This window comes from Pyrgilauda ruficollis, unplaced genomic scaffold, assembly GCF_017590135.1.
Source record: "Pyrgilauda ruficollis isolate IOZ18807 unplaced genomic scaffold, ASM1759013v1 scaffold2, whole genome shotgun sequence".
Taxonomy (NCBI): Eukaryota; Metazoa; Chordata; class Aves; order Passeriformes; family Passeridae; genus Pyrgilauda; species Pyrgilauda ruficollis.
This window is the reverse complement of record NW_024519206.1, coordinates 7,137,468-7,155,531: the sequence shown is the minus strand read 5'-3', so window position 1 is coordinate 7,155,531 and position 18,064 is coordinate 7,137,468. Positions and strand designations below refer to the sequence as shown.

At 35.6% G+C, this 18,064-nt stretch overlaps 1 protein-coding gene across 1 annotated transcript in view; it reads left to right on the top strand.

The window, feature by feature from the left end:
- Positions 1-18,064, top strand: part of DGKB (diacylglycerol kinase beta) — a 335,774-nt gene that overhangs the window by 81,218 nt on the left and 236,492 nt on the right. Inside the window, exons 5-9 of the mRNA XM_041466733.1 lie at positions 209-244; positions 1,624-1,764; positions 6,073-6,122; positions 7,487-7,561; positions 8,059-8,178. Of these exons, the coding sequence (XP_041322667.1) occupies positions 209-244; positions 1,624-1,764; positions 6,073-6,122; positions 7,487-7,561; positions 8,059-8,178 (422 nt within the window). The remainder of the gene's footprint in view (positions 1-208; positions 245-1,623; positions 1,765-6,072; positions 6,123-7,486; positions 7,562-8,058; positions 8,179-18,064) is intronic.

Genomic DNA, 18,064 nt, shown 5'->3' with positions numbered 1-18,064 from the left:
TGCTACCAATAGTGAAAAAAAAAGCCTGACTGTACTGGAAAGTAACTTCTTCAGAAATATTAGACATTCTTCTGGAAAGTGGAGGGGTAAGTGAGAGCTAGAGAAATGACAAGGATTATAGCAGGGTTCATCAGTCCATCAGGTATGTGCTTGTTTTACACTTAGTCTCTTTTGGTCCACTCACGTCTGTTTATAAATGTATTTTCAGTTAAGGTGTCTGAAGAGAGATGGAAGCAGGTGCCAGGTAAGCAGCAGGACTGGAAGTCATCTGTAAGTCAGTAGTACATTGCAGCCAGCCCTTCCCACCTCTGATTAAGAAGTAATAATTTAACCTGTATCTTGCAGCTGATAGGTTACAAGGTACCTTAAAATTAGTATTCATTTTCATTTGGGTTTCAGCACTATTTATTTTTGAGAAGAGTTATCCCAGGTTTTATAATCCTTTTTATTCTGTGAATATGATTTATGTAAGACTGGAATATGAACTATTTGTGTAAGTTGTGTGATTAAAACTAGCATTTAATTGAATAAAATATTACAGTGTCTTAATTTTAATGACACCTAACTGACATGCAAGCTTATTAAATAGAACATTGACTTATTAAATATTTTTGTTCATTCAGTATTTACTTTTAGTATTTATTATTTGCTGAAATTTCATGAAAATAAAATGAATTCCAAAATACATTGTTGCACGCCAGTTTGCTCTTTTTCACCTTATTTTATTGTTTTAACGTGTATCTCATAACATGCAGGCGTACCTTCTAAAACTAGTAGGCTTTTGAAGATGTATCTGGATTGCAATGAAGTTTAAAATCTAGGGAGAGAGGGGACAACCCTCAGTCAGTGAGAAGTGTAGCAAACTCGTAAAGAAAGTTTCCTTGCTCCTTTTAGTGTGTTCGGCTGTCCTGCCCATTTTTCCCCATTTTGGTCCTGCAGATTCCAGTAATATCATCAGGACCGGTCATACTAATGTTGTTCTGAAAAAAAGTTTGGCAATTTTGAAACTTTAATTCCAAGTGGTGCTATTAATCACAATGTCTGAGCAATTATTGTGACTATTATTTAAATTCTAAATATATTTTCTCAGTTGTCTGTCACTGAGACTTTTGTGTTTGAAATATGTGCTGCACTGGCACACATCTGGCTGTTTTTTTCGGGATAACAATACTCTTGGGTATTAGTAGAGTTTTCATTGACACTAAAACATCTTCAATTAGTGTAGTTGTTGTCAATCTATAAGTTAGATGAAGCTTCTACAAGCACAAGAAGGTGGATGCAGACTTGGGCTGGGGTTGTTTTTAATAGTTAGCATCTAGTATGATAGAACAAAAATATTCATCAAATTGTTTTGTAGTCAAATGAAATCAGATCAGCACAAATTAAAAAAAAAAAGTTTATGCCATTCCCATAATGGGGTGGGGGGGGAGTGTTTTGGATAGCTTATTTTAGTTCTACCTTTGCTGGATAAACTATGAACATGAATTGTTTAAAGCTTTATATTTAAATTAAGATGTAATCTGAGATTCAGATAGAACAAAGATGAATGCATGCAAAAGTTACGTTTTCATTTTCTGCTTGTATTGTATGTTTAGACTAACAAAAGCTATGGGTTGTTTCCAGGTCTGAGACTTAACAAGGGTACCTCTACATCCAGACCTCCTACTCCTGCCAACTCACATTTACCAGACATGATCCAGCTGAAAGATATTGTTTGCTATTTGTCACTGCTAGAAAGAGGAAGACCTGAAGACAAGCTAGAATGTATGTTCTTTTTTAATTTTAAATATTTATTTCCCTAAGTCATCATGTATTTTGTTTCTGAATTTAAGAACCTGTTTTTAGCAGATGGATTATAAAAATATGGTTCTAGGTGACGCTTATTGCAGAAATGATTTTTTTATTCTTGCTAATGGTGATATTTTAAATGAAATTTGTTTTATCTAGCATTTGCTAAAATGGGGAGTAAGGATTGTACATTCTGTAGTTACAATAATGCTCTCTACACTGTCATGTCTTGTTTGGTATAAGATCTGAGAAAAACAGACAAGCTGTACTGAGTATACTTAGAGATCTATAGATGGGGTGAATAACCTGTACTAAACATCCTAATTCAAACAAAGAACAGTTGCTAATATAGGCTGTGGGCTCCATAATATTATTGAATACTGAAAAGCCAAGAATGATCCAAGTCTGCATCACTATTGGGAAGGAGTGTTTGACACGGGAAGTTAGAAATTCTTGTTTGGTTTTGTTTGTTTGTTTTTTATTTTTTAATTAGGGGCCTGGATCTTTAAAATGCAACACCTATTAAAAAAATTTTAAAAAAAACCCCAACCCTGTGAGTTTGATCTATAAATTGGAGGAAAAAAGAAAAAAACTTGTTTCCTTATTGTGGAATTTTAGCAGTCAGTTTCTCCTGTGGCTGAACAGTCAGACCAATCATATAGTCCTTATTGAGGAGAAGTGTATTTCACTATACATAACTGGTCTGTTTACAAAAGATCTGTGGGATCAGGCTCTCATGTGCAAAGTGTTCAGTATGTTAGGATGTGCAAACAGTAATCTGCTTCTATCAAAATAAGAAATTTATTACAAGGTTACATGTTGCTAAAGTATCTTGATGTTTTGTTAACCTGTAGCTAGCTTACAGAAGCAACTTTGTACTGCAAGGTCACAGCAAATCCCCCAAATCTGGTAATATTGTTTTGGTATCATATGATTAAAATATGAGAATGTAAGTGTGAATGCACAGTCAGATCACAGACACAGAAAAACTGAGATCCAAGGACTGAATTTAACTTACAGTGTAATATCTGCTGCATGGTAGCAAGTTATGCGAGCCTTGCCAGAGCTCTGAGGAGCTCGATGTACAAACCACGGCATGAAATAGAGATCACTTGCCTTCCCTGGAGTCAGGAGCTGGTACAGTGGAAAGGAGGAGAGACAGAGGAGCAAGGATAATTACAGTACGGGAATTTACCATGAACTTCCTACAATAGGGGCTGCATGGGAAAAGACTGTTCTATGTGATTTAGGAGCAAGAGAGCATGACCTAATATGTTTGTGGTACTTAAATATTTTATGTATTCAAGGTCAGTTGCATTTACTACATATAATTCTGGGCATGGTAGTTTAATGGGTTTATTTTCTTCTTTGTCATACAGAGTTGAAATATTCCACATATTTTCACTTATTAGTATCTAAATTTCAGATTATACTGCACCATTGTATGCAGACTTCTCTGTTGATTTCAGTTAATTCTCATTATAAGTTCTTGGTATAATTTAACTCTTTTTCTGAATTTGAAAGCAGTAGTTCTGATGTAAATTATAGGTGTATAGCAATGAAGGGAAAAAGAAAAATGGTTTATTCTGGAGTTGCCAGTTATTAATATCAATACCAATTTCAAGAAGTGATATAAATTTTTTTTTCAGATGACAAAGCTGGAAAAAAATGAGTCATAGCTGAGTGTTTGAAGATTTAATTCAGGACATGAAGAACATGAAAGTAGTGCTTTCAATTGAAATTTGATGTAGGCTGGAGGATAAACTACACTAACAGTTTCATCTTTGTATCTATATGATCTACATATTTTCAGAGATTTATAAATATTCTGTATAAATGGATTTTCTAACATATTAAGAGTGTAAAGAGGTCTTGCATAGTGTGAACCTCACCTGTTTGGCATGCTCAGCATATCTGTTATTCATAATCTATGTATGACCTGAATATAAAGAAAATCCCAAGCATTCCTCACAGAGATACATTGAGGGAACATATCTTAGGTTTTAAGACTAAATTGCCATCTAGAAATAGAAATTGAGTGCACAGTCAGTCTAATCAGGTAAGGAGATGGGAAAAGAAATAGAAAAAATTGACTTGGGCTCCGTAGTTTGCATCAGAACTTCTGTTTGGTTGTTTTTATCATTTTGTTGTTGGTTTGGTTTTGGGGTTTTTTTTTTCTCCTAGAGTGTGTAAATCAAGAGCATGAATATTTAGCAGTGTATGAATAGAAAAGAGATTGCATGCCACACCACTAGCATAGTTTTCAGTATCTAGCCAAGAGCACAGATATAGCCTTTTTGCTACCCTATACCTATGTAATTGGAAAGACTTTGTTTCTACAAAGTGAAACAGTTATAATTACACTAATGTCTGGTTTTAAACGACTGATTAGAACTAGTAATTCATGTTAAAGGAAAAAAAAGCACTACTTCTCTGGAGTGGGTAAAGGGCATGGAGATGGTAAAACCTGCTGTAAAACATTCTCTCAACTACTGTCTAAGAATCACAGAGGAGGAGGAAGGAGAGCCAAATGATTTTATCTTTATGGTTGAGTGATTCAGTGATTCATCCCTGTGGAAACTGTGAATGCCTAATGATACCTTTGCCAGACAATATTAGCTGTCAAGCTCTGAGAAGCTTTGGTGGAAGGTGTACCAGCAGGGGCAGCACCAATCTCTGGTGGCTTTTGGCATTAACTTGTTTGACACTGAAACAATTTTGCTGTGGTAACTCTAGGGAAAGAAGGGTATTTTTATAGGTTTTCTTAACCTGTAACTAATGAATCATGGGCCTTTGTGGCGTGAAATAGTGTGCTGCTGTAAATATCATCAATCTTGTATTACAGCTCTCTTAAGAGCAGTTCAAGGTAGTGGCAAAAATTGCTGAAGTGGTATAGAGGTGTAGGTATTACCTTCTTTCCACACAGTTACATGATCAACTCATTCCCAAGATGGAGGCTGTAAGTGAAACAAGCCAAGACGTATAACAGTTAATATGTTTTGCTCTAAGTCCAAAAATAATCAAATTCTTTCTGAACTTTACTCTCTAATTGCTAATAATTTCTTCTCACTTCTCATTATATTGTTTCCTGAAAATTATGGTAAGCTTTGTTTGTGAAATATTTTGGACTGTAACAACTTCTGCTATGGATCCAGTGTGGTAGGATTCCTCAGTGTTAAATAGGTCGTGTGTTACGTTTCCAGAGACATCTGGTTAGACAGCCGGTTACTTGTGTTTTGCTGTTGATGAAAGCATTATACTGTCCTGGAACCACCTCTACATGGGCTGACTTCTTCATCCCTAAAAAACAGGTGCAGGGGTAAAAAAAAAAAATCGTGCTTTTGAAGAGTGTGATGGGTATTTGGATTTCAGAGCTCTGACACACTGTCTCTGAAAGTGGGGACAAAGAATGGGGTATTTGTAGGCTTCTGGATCTCCTTTTTAGTCTTCCAACAGTATTTCTTTGAAAGCTTTAGGCTTTGCTGCTTCCAAATATCTTGGTAATGGTGCTTGTACCCCTTCTTTTGGATGAGATCAAATCATGATACAATCTTGAAGGCATTTTTTTTTTTCTGGATATTGTCAAAATATACCTTTTTATCTGTATTGTTCCCCAGAATGTTGGGAGTACATTTTGAAACTGATTAAGCAAATGTGGTCTTGGAAGAAGTCATGCTGGCAGTTTGTGATGAATGTTGTTGGATTTGGATGATTAGATATTTAAAACATTAATCCTGTGTTTTATTTAGTTGGTCAGAAAATAGTTTCTAAAGCAGTATCACTGTTGAATAGTGGTAGCGGCGGCCAAGGGAGAGTAGCATTGTACCTTAGGCAGGTTTAGCAAGGTTTGTGACCAATTGTGTGTAACCCTGTGATTGGTGAGATCGCAGAGAAGGGCCTTTTGGTAGTACTCACCATGAAGACACATCATCTCTAGAGGGAAGCAAAATCAAGTTCACGCACCAAATGAGCTGTTAGGGTGATGGTGAGGAAGAGGTGCAGTTGGACTCTCTGGCTAATACGTATTCTTGGAGACACTGTGGCAGGGTAGTTGCTGAGGGAGCCTTTCACGTGATGCAGCTTGTTTGGAGGGTCTGCAGCTAGTCTGATCATTAAACAAAGATGATTAAACAAAAATGTTAATACTTGTCCTTTCTTTGAAACTCAGGCTTAAGTTGTTTTGTGTTCTGGTTTGGAGTTGTTTGTTTTTGGTTTTTTTAATGAAAAAGAGATGTATTTCTTGTGTTTTCTAACAGTTTCCTTCTCTCTTTGTTTTCTTTTCAGTTATGTTTCGCTTGTATGATACAGATGGGAATGGATACCTGGATAGTTCGGTAATGTTTTTTATGTATTGCATTGTAAGAGTATGTCAACATGGCAAAACTATACAACTACATTAATTCAAATCAAGTTTATATTTATCCTGAATTATTAGAAGCAGTATAAAATACAGTCGATAAAAATTCATTCATTTGAAAATTAATCCTTGAGTTTTCCAGTGAGAAATGCTGCTTCTACAACTGTATAAATTTTCAATTGCTGATACTGCTGTCATGGAGTTCTGTTCTGTAGTCTCTTTATTTTTAATGATACAACTGTAGGGGACACATTAATATGATTCCAGTAATTCTGGTATGCTGCTGGGAGATGTGTATGAAAGCACCATTTTTTAAGATTTCATTAAAAAGGATAAGTGTGAGGGTCACACAGTGTATTTATGTGGAGAGATGTCACAACTTCCATTGTTAAGAATTAAGGAACAGTATTAAGGGCAGAGTTTTGTGGTGTAGGCCAACCAAATGTTTGAAGAGAAGTCGGAGATATGGAAATAATTTTAAAAGCTGTAACTATTTTTTTCTGATAGCTAACAGAAACAAGTTTTTTATTAGCAGTGGTGTTTTTGTTCTTTTCTTTGGGTTTTTTTTCCACCTTTTTTTGTACCTACTGGAAGGAAGACAGCATAGAGTGGATTGGTAAGGAAGAGGAGGTGATTCCTATAAGGTGCAGGGAAATAGGGAAGCAAAATTATACACGGGTGTAAAGTAAATATGGCACCATAATTTTAGGCAATACCAAGTTGAGTTAGATGCCTGGATACAAATGAGAATTTAGAATCGTCCTAGATATGCATTTGAGCATGTTTACAAAGCAAAAGTGTATATATAAGTATAGAAAAGCCTTAGTGGTACATGATCAAGGGAAATTGCAATACTATAGTGGGAAGAAAGTAAATCTGTAGGAGTTTACAGAATCCACTTCATGCCTTACTTCTGTTAGAAATTTGTGATTTATACAATTACAGTAAAAAAATAATTTTAATTGGTTTTTGAGTGATTTTTCTATCACTCAGATTAAAGTGATGGAATTTAAAGATCATTATGTGATCTTACCACAGGGTGGAAATCAGATCATGAAAACATGGGTGCTTGAAAGATAACTAGGAAGGAAGAATCTCTGACTACTTTCAATTACTTTGATTGTGGGGCTGTATTTCATCTCCCTGAATGCTTTGTAGTCCATGCAGAATGTTTTGCTAGTAAGTAGATCCATTTGAGAATACAGCTTCCAGTGAAAAGTATATTTCATCAGGGATGTTGATGAAATAGTGTCACTGAATGCAATATGGTTGAATTATTAGTTTATTGAAGTAGAATTTTTCTTTATAACCTTAATATCATACTTTCTCATTCATCTCTAGGAGCTGGAAAATATCATTGCTCAAATGATGCATGTTGCAGAATACCTTGAGTGGGATATTACTGAATTAAGTCCAGTAAGTATCCAGTTATCACAATTTTTTAATGTTGCTAGAGACAGCTATCATAATTTTGTGATATTTCATATCCACGTGGCATTCCATGGGTGAGTAAGGTAGAAATAAAAATAGCCTGTGTTCTACTATGAATTAGCATTGTGAACTACACTTTTACCGGTATTTTGCTGTTTAAATCTGATCTGTGAACTGTTCAATAAATGTAATAATTAACTTCTATAACATAACTGGTTTGTCTATGAAGATTTCTTAACAGTGAGTGCACAAAGGACACAGGTAGGTTTGGGACATTTAGGTATTAATAAAATGTAAATACAAGTATGACACTTTATTTTCTAAGCTGTCCATACTCATTTGACTACAGCTACCATGCAAGTAATATTTTCTTTTTTTTTTTTTGTATGAGAATTGGAGATCTGCACATGTCCTAACAAGTTGCTGTATTAGAATATAGTAATAATAAATTAGAACTTATGAGATTTTCCATTAAATTGTAGATTCTTCATGAAATGATGGAAGAAATTGACTATGATCATGATGGCACTGTTTCCCTAGAAGAGTGGATCCAAGGAGGAATGACAACAATCCCGCTCTTGGTCCTTCTTGGGTTAGAAAATGTAGGTATTAAATAGTAGCACAAGTTTCTGCTTGCATATTGACTGTGGCCTTCAGGTTAGTTTCTCTGTGGCCTGTATAAAGAAGGACTTTGCTTTACTCCTCTTTATTATGGCTGGATGACGTGCAAAGAACGAAGTGTCTTCAACAGCACAGAACCACTGGCAAGTTTAATGCACCTAACAAGCTGGCTCTGGAGCTGGGAGTTGTAAAAAGCGGAATAATTTTCCCTGCTAACAACAGGCTGCAGTGTATCTGTTAAGTGTGTTTTACTGCCCATATGTATGTTATAACCAGCTTGGAGTAGTGTCTAAACTTCTCAGCATGGTAACTGGGTTGTGTGACCTAACTGTACTGAGTCACAGAACAATGCAGGTTGGAAAGAACTTCTGGGGATCCTCTGTTCCAGTCTCTAATTAAAGGCAGCGCCACAGATGGAGTTATCTCAATCAGAGCCCTGTCAAGCCTGGATAGTTCGAGTGAGGTGGATTCTACCAGTACTGTGGGCAAACTTTGCCTGTGTTAATTGTTCTCAAGGGAAAGAGTTTTTGTTCATGTGTGCAGATGGAATTTATTCTGCAGCAATTATTGCTGGCTCTTGGCCTGTCATGATACATCCCTGTGAAGATCTTCTGTCTCTGCAACTGCATCAGTAAAGTATAGTAAGAAGCAATATCATGGGGGACACTTAAACCAACAGATAAGAGTATTGTGAAAGATGAGCTTATGTTCTATACATTTACAAGGTAATTACCTCACATTAAAGGTAATACAGATGTAATATGATCAGTTTTATACCAGTTCAATGCAGCTGTTTTAAGGTTGGCATGTTGTCAGTGCCACCTGCTGTCCTGTATTTGAGTTAATTTTTAACTCATCTATTGAAGCATGGATTTCAAATGCATTTCTGCTATTCAAAAGAAAGCCTTTTAATATCTTTTTAATCTCTTTTCTTAAGTAATTTTCACATATTGAAAATAAATAATATTTATTTTCCCCATTTAGTACACTCTAGATTACTCTAGTTGCTCTATGCTATTTTATTTGCATGAAGAATGCTCAGATTGATACTTTATGTAGGGGAATATGTAACAAATGAGTTTATTGAATGGAAGATATATAAGTCTTGAAACATCTAATTAATAAAATTAGAAGTAAAATATCTGAATTGAAGACAACTTCCAATGTGTCTGGATCACTGTAGTACTAATTCCGTAATTCTGTATGTGAGACGGAGTAAGAAAAATGTTAAATTACTGTCATCAAACAACAGATCTTTATCAGGCTGAATTCTGTTATTTCCACAGAATTAATCTAAACAAAGGCCTGGAAATGCTCTCAAACAAGCAATATAGCAGATAACTGTTACTGATTTTCAGTACAGATTTTTCTTTTATGAGAGGTAGTATGGGTGTTCTGGGAGTATTTCTCAATATATACATTTTATTCTTTTAAATTTGGAACTCCTAAGTTATGGCATAAGTTAATGCAGATCATTCTGTAGAGTTTATTTTCATATTAAAGCAAAAGCTGTTAGAAAGAAGCTATGTTATCAAACATTTTATCCTTCTGAGTATTTTTACTAGTTTTTAGATATTTATCATGCTTTGCATAGCTTTGCTATGGAAATACTAAGAATACATAAATAGTGATCAAAATTCTACAGCCTGTTATTAGCATGGTTCAGTGTTTCTGTCATCAAGAGTATTTGATGCATTTAACGAACAGAAATGTACAGTCATGGAAGAAATACTATAATAGCATGCAAAATGATTATCAATAAGCATAGTTTATGTAAACTCTGTTACCTACATATGAGCTGATTTGCTAGTAATTTTCTAATGATTCACTAGGACAAGATGCTACCCCTCCTATTTTTCTTTTTATATTTAAAACTGCTTAATTTTTTAAACCATCACATTATATGTAGAGAAAAGCAAAACTTTTAAATTTTTCATTAAACCAGCAAACATACACTACTTCCATTTGTTCAAATAAAATTGTATTTTAGGACATTGAAAAGTGAAATCAATACTAATGTCTGTCTGTTATTTAGTGTAAACTGATAGCATGATTTTGATGGTTTTGCAGCATCTAATATATTATCCAAGCTCTTCATTCCATTGCATCAGTCCCATTAGTGGGATGCTCTTACTTCTTTTTGCATGCCACTGTGAGATTTTGCAAACCTAGCTTCCCAGGACTCTGCTTTCTGAGTATCCTCTCCTTTTAGTTACTGCAATGAAAAACAAGATCAGAATCTTTTGGACTCACTAATAAAATAAAAAAGTGCTAATATCTCAAGGTTTTCCTCAAGCTGATTAGTATATGAAAATAAGGGGCATAACCTATTGGATTATGCTGCTTAGACGTGTCCAGGTAATCTTCATATGTTGTAAATCAGAGGGAAAAAAACAACAAAAAAACCACCCCCTGCCCCCCCCCACCCCAAAGCAAAACCACAATAAACCCTAAACAAAACCCACACACAAAGAACCCACCAACCAAACTATTCTGTCACCTTCTTGTAAGGGTTGATTCTGTACTGAACTCGCAGTGACAAAATTTTAAATCCAAGAGATGAAGTTCAGAGCTTGTCTAGTATGATAATGACAAAAAATTGTCACTATAGTTTATTTAAATCAATTATGATGCAAGTGGAATATTTAATTTGTTTTGTGTTGGGATCTGTTAACACTGTAATGTACTTAACTGTTGTATAGGGCTTGTATGAAGGATGGAAGATTTTCAGCTGGTCTCATTTGATATGCTAATCAGCAAAGCTATGATAATTTAGTTCAGTTGCAGATTTGTCGTAGTACTTTTAGAATTCAGCTACATTGTTTGTACTTTATCCTTAGTTTCCTGTAATAGCTATATAGAAAGGTCAGATACCATGTAAAAGTTCTGTATTACATTTAAAGCATTTCAATCAGTTTTTATTACATACTGTATTAGATGATTTAGTCAGAATACTTTAAAAAGAAGGGGCATTTAAGTGAAGCATGTAACTATATGATTTAAAAATAAAAGAATAAACAAGTCAGTGTTTATGAGCAGTGGGGTTGAGATAGCCTAACCTCTCAGAGGTTTGTGGCCCTTGCCCTCTGATGAGAGAGACAAGAGTGTTAGGCTGTAACTACAAACATTTACCAGCCACCTGTTCCCAAGTCAGAGAATTAACAAGGAAATCTGCCGGATTTTCCTTGCTTTTTCATAGACTTCCATGAAATTTCTAGTACCCTTCAAATATATTTGAGATTACTAAACTAATTTAAAAGTTGGTGGTGCAGTTTAGAGTGATGAAGATAATGGGACAAAGAGCATAAAAAAGTCTAATTTCCCTAGGAAATCAACCTTAATATCCAGTTTGTTTTAGTTTGCTGGCCTTTATGTTCTGTTTCCTCCTAAGATTTGATTTTGGAGTTGTTACGAAGGTAGACTTTAGAAATACAGAGCTCTGTCTCTAAGAATGTTCTGGGATAAAAATGACATATTTGATTTTTGGTGCTTTTAAAGGCAGTTGATATTGCAAACAAACAATTTGGGTACAAGATAAGGAATTTAAATAAGAACGTAATTGGTCCTTTTTCTGTAGGGGTTCTGAGACAGATACATATATTATTTGGCAATTTGTTTTAGAAGAAAAGATCTTGGAACTGTATACGTGTATAATCCATTCGTAATTGGCCAACTTCCCTTTTTCCCATTAGCACTGTCTAAATGCATTCTATATGGCATCTACTGAAACCTTCATTTTTAAGACAATAATTCTTACTCTGATGTTTAGTTGTTCCAATTTCATGGATTGTTTTTTCAATAAATTCTCATGTAAAGTGAGAATTTCATGAAGAAAAAGAAAATGTTAACTATGTAAGAAATTGTTATTTATGTGGTTTAAGTTTTAGTAATAAATGTGAGGTAGTTTTTTGCTGAGTGTCACACTTCAGTCTGGAGTTTTCACAGTCCTCATCAACCTTCCAAATTTATTTTTACATCTTAAGGAAATAATTAGTCTCTCCCAAACACAAATTGGACAGAGACATCCCTGCAGTGCTCCTGATACTTTTGGGAGGTTGTCTGTTGCACATTAGTGACCACTAGGCAGTTTTTCTACTTATCCACGGTAGAATAATTTGAAGTTTCTGACATTTTTATTTGCTTCTGCGTTAACTTAAATAGATTAACATTATAAGAGAAGGTGAAGAGTTAGCTCATTGACTCTCCTAGCATCACTTAAAATTTCTTTTGTAATCTGTGCACAAAAGGCTTCTTAATGATGGGTCTTGTCAGCCATGAGCGTGGTACTCTGCTCTTTGGTAGGTGTTGTACAATGTTATTCCACTATGATTTGATACAAGTACTTGATTTCTCTTTTAAAGTAATTGCATGCCAGATATTTGGTCTCACTTTTCCTGTAACAAATGATTGCTACTCAGTGATTGCACAAAAAGGAGGAGGTATAAACTGCAAGTTCAGAAGTGCTAGTGTTTGAAGAAATGCTGTATTTTAGGGAAGTATTTTGTTCTCTCTCCACTGGCCACTAGATGTCACGGTTGCACTGTACCTGGCACTGTACAGTTGCTGAATAGCTGCCCTAAGGTGAGAGAGAAGTTTAAAACCAGCAAATGCTGCATAAAGTCAGCACTAATTTGAAATGAGGCAAATACACTTTTCTTTTAAATCACTAATTGTAACTTCCAGTCCAGTTTACCTTTTAAATCAAGGTAAATTTTGATGGGACAAGCATTTGTGTTGAATTGACACTATGTTTCAATTAAATCATAAGGATATACTCTTAAAATTTTACTTTGGATCCTCAAACAGCAAATATTATGCAATTGTACTCAAATAATTACAAAGAACTTTTAAACTCTTTTGGTTGAGTGTGGGATAGAATGTTCCAGTGGGAGTCCCCACTTGGGAATAGTGCTTCTTACCGTGTATATTACATTATTGTTGCCATGCTTTTCGAGTTGTATGTTAAAATGGAGCCAAACTGGAGACTTGCAAACATTTGCGAGTCCGGGGTGCGATCTGTTACACCGTGAGTAATCCCTTCAGGCCGGAGCTTGAAATGACTGCTCAACACCTGGGCAGTTTCTTAGACTTCTGTTTCTTTTGTTCAGCGAGGAAGAAGGACAGTCAGGCATGTTATTGTCCTGAGTGACATTTCTATAAGTCTTTTTTAAAGTGTGAGTTTTCTGGAAGTTCCCATGCACCATGCGCTATTTCTATACGGGCGGAGGGCAGACTTGAGCCCCCGGAGCTGTAGCTCGCTCCCTTTGTGCCAGCTCGTTCCCAGCTTGGAAGTAGGATCCCCGTGAGGGATGAAGGAGCTGTTGTGCCGCTGTGCTGTGGCGGCAGGGCCCGCAGAGGGCGCGGTGTCCCGGCTGAGGGAGGGCGCGGTGTCCCGGCTGAGGGAGGCCGCGCTGGCGGAGCCGAGGCGCTGCCCGGCCCGGCGCTGGCCGCGCTGCTCTGCGGCAACTTCAAAAATGCCTTTCCTTACTACAGCCCCGCTTTCCCTTTTGTGTGCAGGTCGGAAAAAAGCCCAGGAAAAGTCAGGAGTAACTTAACCTCTTCAGTGTAAAAGGTGTAAAATAAATGGTGTTTCATGCAGGTATACAGATTTACCGTTATTTACAATTGAATTTCTGCAGCATCGAAGTGTCTGCAGATGACACATTTTGGACAGGGAAACTCTGTACTGTGGCTATTTTTGGAGCTTTCAAAAACCATTTCATTTTCCCTCCCTGTGCTCCCTGTTCTGTTTCTGGATGAGTGTGTAGATGAAGGTTGTAGAAGATTTTTGTTTTGATTTCTCAAACACATACACAGTATCTCAGAAATTAGGAGTGAGCCTCCCAAATTGTATGTCCTTTTAGTCTGGTTACTCCCTCTCCACTTGACCAAAAACAGACTTTAAACCCTTTCTTCCCAAAGCAAATTAACAAAACAGACTTTAAACCCTTTCTTCCCAAAGCAAATTAACAAAACAAAACGTGATATGAATTCTTTCCTAAGAGACAACCAAAGGAGTATAGAATGTAACAATATTTGTTTCAAACTATGTTTGCTGCATAGTTTAATGGAAACTCTTCTCACCTTCCCACTGATGGAAAATACCTAAAATCAGTAATAAAATTGTCTTGAGCAAGTCAAGTAAATATTTTTAAAATAAATGTAAACAAAATAATCAGTGAAAGAATAACAGCTACTCCGTAACATCCTTCTCACTTGGATACTTGTTACTAACTCTTCTCATAGAAAAAAAAACCTGAATATTCTGGTGTTTTAGACACTCTGTAGCTATTTTAAGAGGATATGTTTGCTGGGATCAAAATTTATCAGGTATTTCATTATTTTTTTTAAGTCTCAGAGTCTTGAAGATCTCTTTGTTTACCTTATACACAAATACCTAGAAAGCTGATATAAGTTAATAATAAACCAGGTTAGGGATGTGTAGCTGAAGTCTGTGATAGCATAAAATTTTCCACTAGTTCTAAGGTTGGCTCTTTTATGGTTGACTTGCTTTTTAAGGTCATGTAGCCTTGGCAGTCAAATCCCTGGTAGCAGGGTCAGGACCATGAGTTAAGAGAACTGTTGTTAACAAAATAAATGTTACTATTGTCATTATGTTTAGAAGTCTGGGTATGACATATGGAGGCTTGATTTTCAGTGATGTGTATAATGAAGTGAGGAAGAGATTTTTACTATACCTGCCCTGCTTTGAGATCTTCTTAATGTCTATTTGTTTTTAAACTCTTTCTCAGGATATGGAAGAGAAATGAGTTAATGTCAGTAAATGCACTGATGTGTCAGAATTGTGGATTTTATTCATACTTAAAGACTTGCATTGAGGTGGCTTTGTTTCATACTATGTCTTTTTTTTTCTCTTGGCAGTGTTTTAAAAAGTTATGTGCATGCATAATCATATGCAGCACTTTATTGCTTATTTTTGGCAGTGCACAAGAGCAAAAATTTAATTTGCTCTTTTCCAAAAGTGCATTGTGTTTATGTAATGGATTTGCATCAGTTGCAGTCTGTAACACAGCTAAGTGTTTTAATTGGCAGAACACCCACATCAAGACTTGTTTGTTTTTCTGATAAGGAAAATGCCAGCTAAGTTAGACCATATGTTCTGTTCAAATAAGAAGCAACATATTCACACATAATGGCCATTCTTTAAAAATAAAATTAAAATAAAAAAGTAGTCCAAAATTAATGTGGAAGAGGGGCAAGTTTATGCATAAGTTTGAATTTCTGTTAATTTTCCTAAACAGCAAGTATTTTGCTAAGGAAGGGCTGGTCAGCTTGCATTTTAAGTGCTTGTGGTTTATGATTTATGTGTTGATGACCTGAGTGATGTTAAAATTGAGGTGTACATTGTCTGCTGTTTATTTTCTCAGAAGGATTTACATGGTCTTTGTTGCCTAATGAATAATTGCCTACTTTCAGAAGACTTGAAATTCACATACTATATTGTAGTTTAACAATACTTCAAAAATGTGTGGAATATGGTAGTAAGATGGGAAGAAAAAGAGAAGTTAGAGAGCTCTGTTTAATGGAATACATCCTCTTCAGCTGCCAGTCATGAAGGAGCTTGACAGGCTTCTAGTGCTTCACAGCTGCAGAATCTATTTCTGCGTCTTCAGGGGAAATTGGAAAACTTCCACACTCTTTGCCAGCCTGAGAATCCCACATTAGGCATCTGCTGTGCTTTTGCTGCAGAAAGGGGACCCTGACATTGCCCAGCTGTCAGAGATGGCATTTGAACTGCTGGTAATATTGGGGCAGCTATTACTTATGCTTTGATCCTGATATGCTAGAGAAAAAAATATGTATCTTAACGGACTTCAGGGTTTTTTGTTTCTAGGTAAGTTCTAGGAAATTCAAAGTTGTGTTCTGGCTTAGACCTAGCTTTGGGCCAAACATTCTTAATTTCATAGAGTGCTGACTTTGCTTGGGGATTTTTCTTTTTTGCCAACAAGGATGATGAAGTCTTCATTGTATTTTACTTGTATCAACTTCTAAGTCTAGAGCAGAGAAATCCTGATTCTTAAGGACATAACTTATACAGTATATGCTAATATAGGACAAAACTAAGTTTTCATTTATGCTCACCAACATACTTTGACTATTCTCATCAGTGAAAACCATCATATTATTGAAAATCTAGTCAGGAATCATGTGTATACATGATGACAAGTAATAGTAGTTTGATGTGAGAAATCAGAAACTGGATAAGAACCAGCTGTTGTTGTGGTTTCTGAGAAACAGAGATTGGTGTGACTTCCTTTAGCTATATGGCAATTTCTTTTTGGCAGTGGCATGACCAAGAAGACTATACAGTTTCAGCAATACACAAGGAAACAGCTGATGAACGCTGTCTGTGTTCCATTGGATCTTACATTTGGTAAAAGAGAAATTAGGGTTTTTTCAAAAAATCTAGAGGTATTACATTAGGTTCATCTAGGTTTTTTTTAGAATCAAAACCTATGATTTTAGAAAGGAAAAAAGCCTCATGGCCAGTATTGCCAAGACGCCAGGAATTGAGAGAATTAATTTAGCGTCTGTACCAACTGCACATAATTTTTTGAACCTTCAAAAAATGGAAAGGTCCCAGAATGATTCCATTAAGAAGGAAGAGGAGAATCATCCAACAGAAAGTTGGATGATTTTATGAAAATAATTTCATAAAATGATTGAATGAATTTGATAGTATTTTGGAGATTCACATAATTTACCGTTATTTACAATTGAATTTCTGCAGCATCAGAGTGTCTGCAGATGACACATTTTGGACAGGGAAACTCTGTACTGTGGCTATTTTTGGAGCTTTCAAAAACCATTTCATTTTCCCTCCCTGTGCTCCCTGTTCTGTTTCTGGATGAGTGTGTAGATGAAGGTTGTAGAAGATTTTTGTTTTGATTTCTCAAACACATACACAGTATCTCAGAAATTAGGAGTGAGCCTCCCAAATTGTATGTCCTTTTAGTCTGGTTACTCCCTCTCCACTTGACCAAAAACAGACTTTAAACCCTTTCTTCCCAAAGCAAATTAACAAAACAGACTTTAAACCCTTTCTTCCCAAAGCAAATTAACAAAACAAAACGTGATATGAATTCTTTCCTAAGAGACAACCAAAGGAGTATAGAATGTAACAATATTTGTTTCAAACTATGTTTGCTGCATAGTTTAATGGAAACTCTTCTCACCTTCCCACTGATGGAAAATACCTAAAATCAGTAATAAAATTGTCTTGAGCAAGTCAAGTAAATATTTTTAAAATAAATGTAAACAAAATAATCAGTGAAAGAATAACAGCTACTCCGTAACATCCTTCTCACTTGGATACTTGTTACTAACTCTTCTCATAGAAAAAAAAACCTGAATATTCTGGTGTTTTAGACACTCTGTAGCTATTTTAAGAGGATATGTTTGCTGGGATCAAAATTTATCAGGTATTTCATTATTTTTTTTAAGTCTCAGAGTCTTGAAGATCTCTTTGTTTACCTTATACACAAATACCTAGAAAGCTGATATAAGTTAATAATAAACCAGGTTAGGGATGTGTAGCTGAAGTCTGTGATAGCATAAAATTTTCCACTAGTTCTAAGGTTGGCTCTTTTATGGTTGACTTGCTTTTTAAGGTCATGTAGCCTTGGCAGTCAAATCCCTGGTAGCAGGGTCAGGACCATGAGTTAAGAGAACTGTTGTTAACAAAATAAATGTTACTATTGTCATTATGTTTAGAAGTCTGGGTATGACATATGGAGGCTTGATTTTCAGTGATGTGTATAATGAAGTGAGGAAGAGATTTTTACTATACCTGCCCTGCTTTGAGATCTTCTTAATGTCTATTTGTTTTTAAACTCTTTCTCAGGA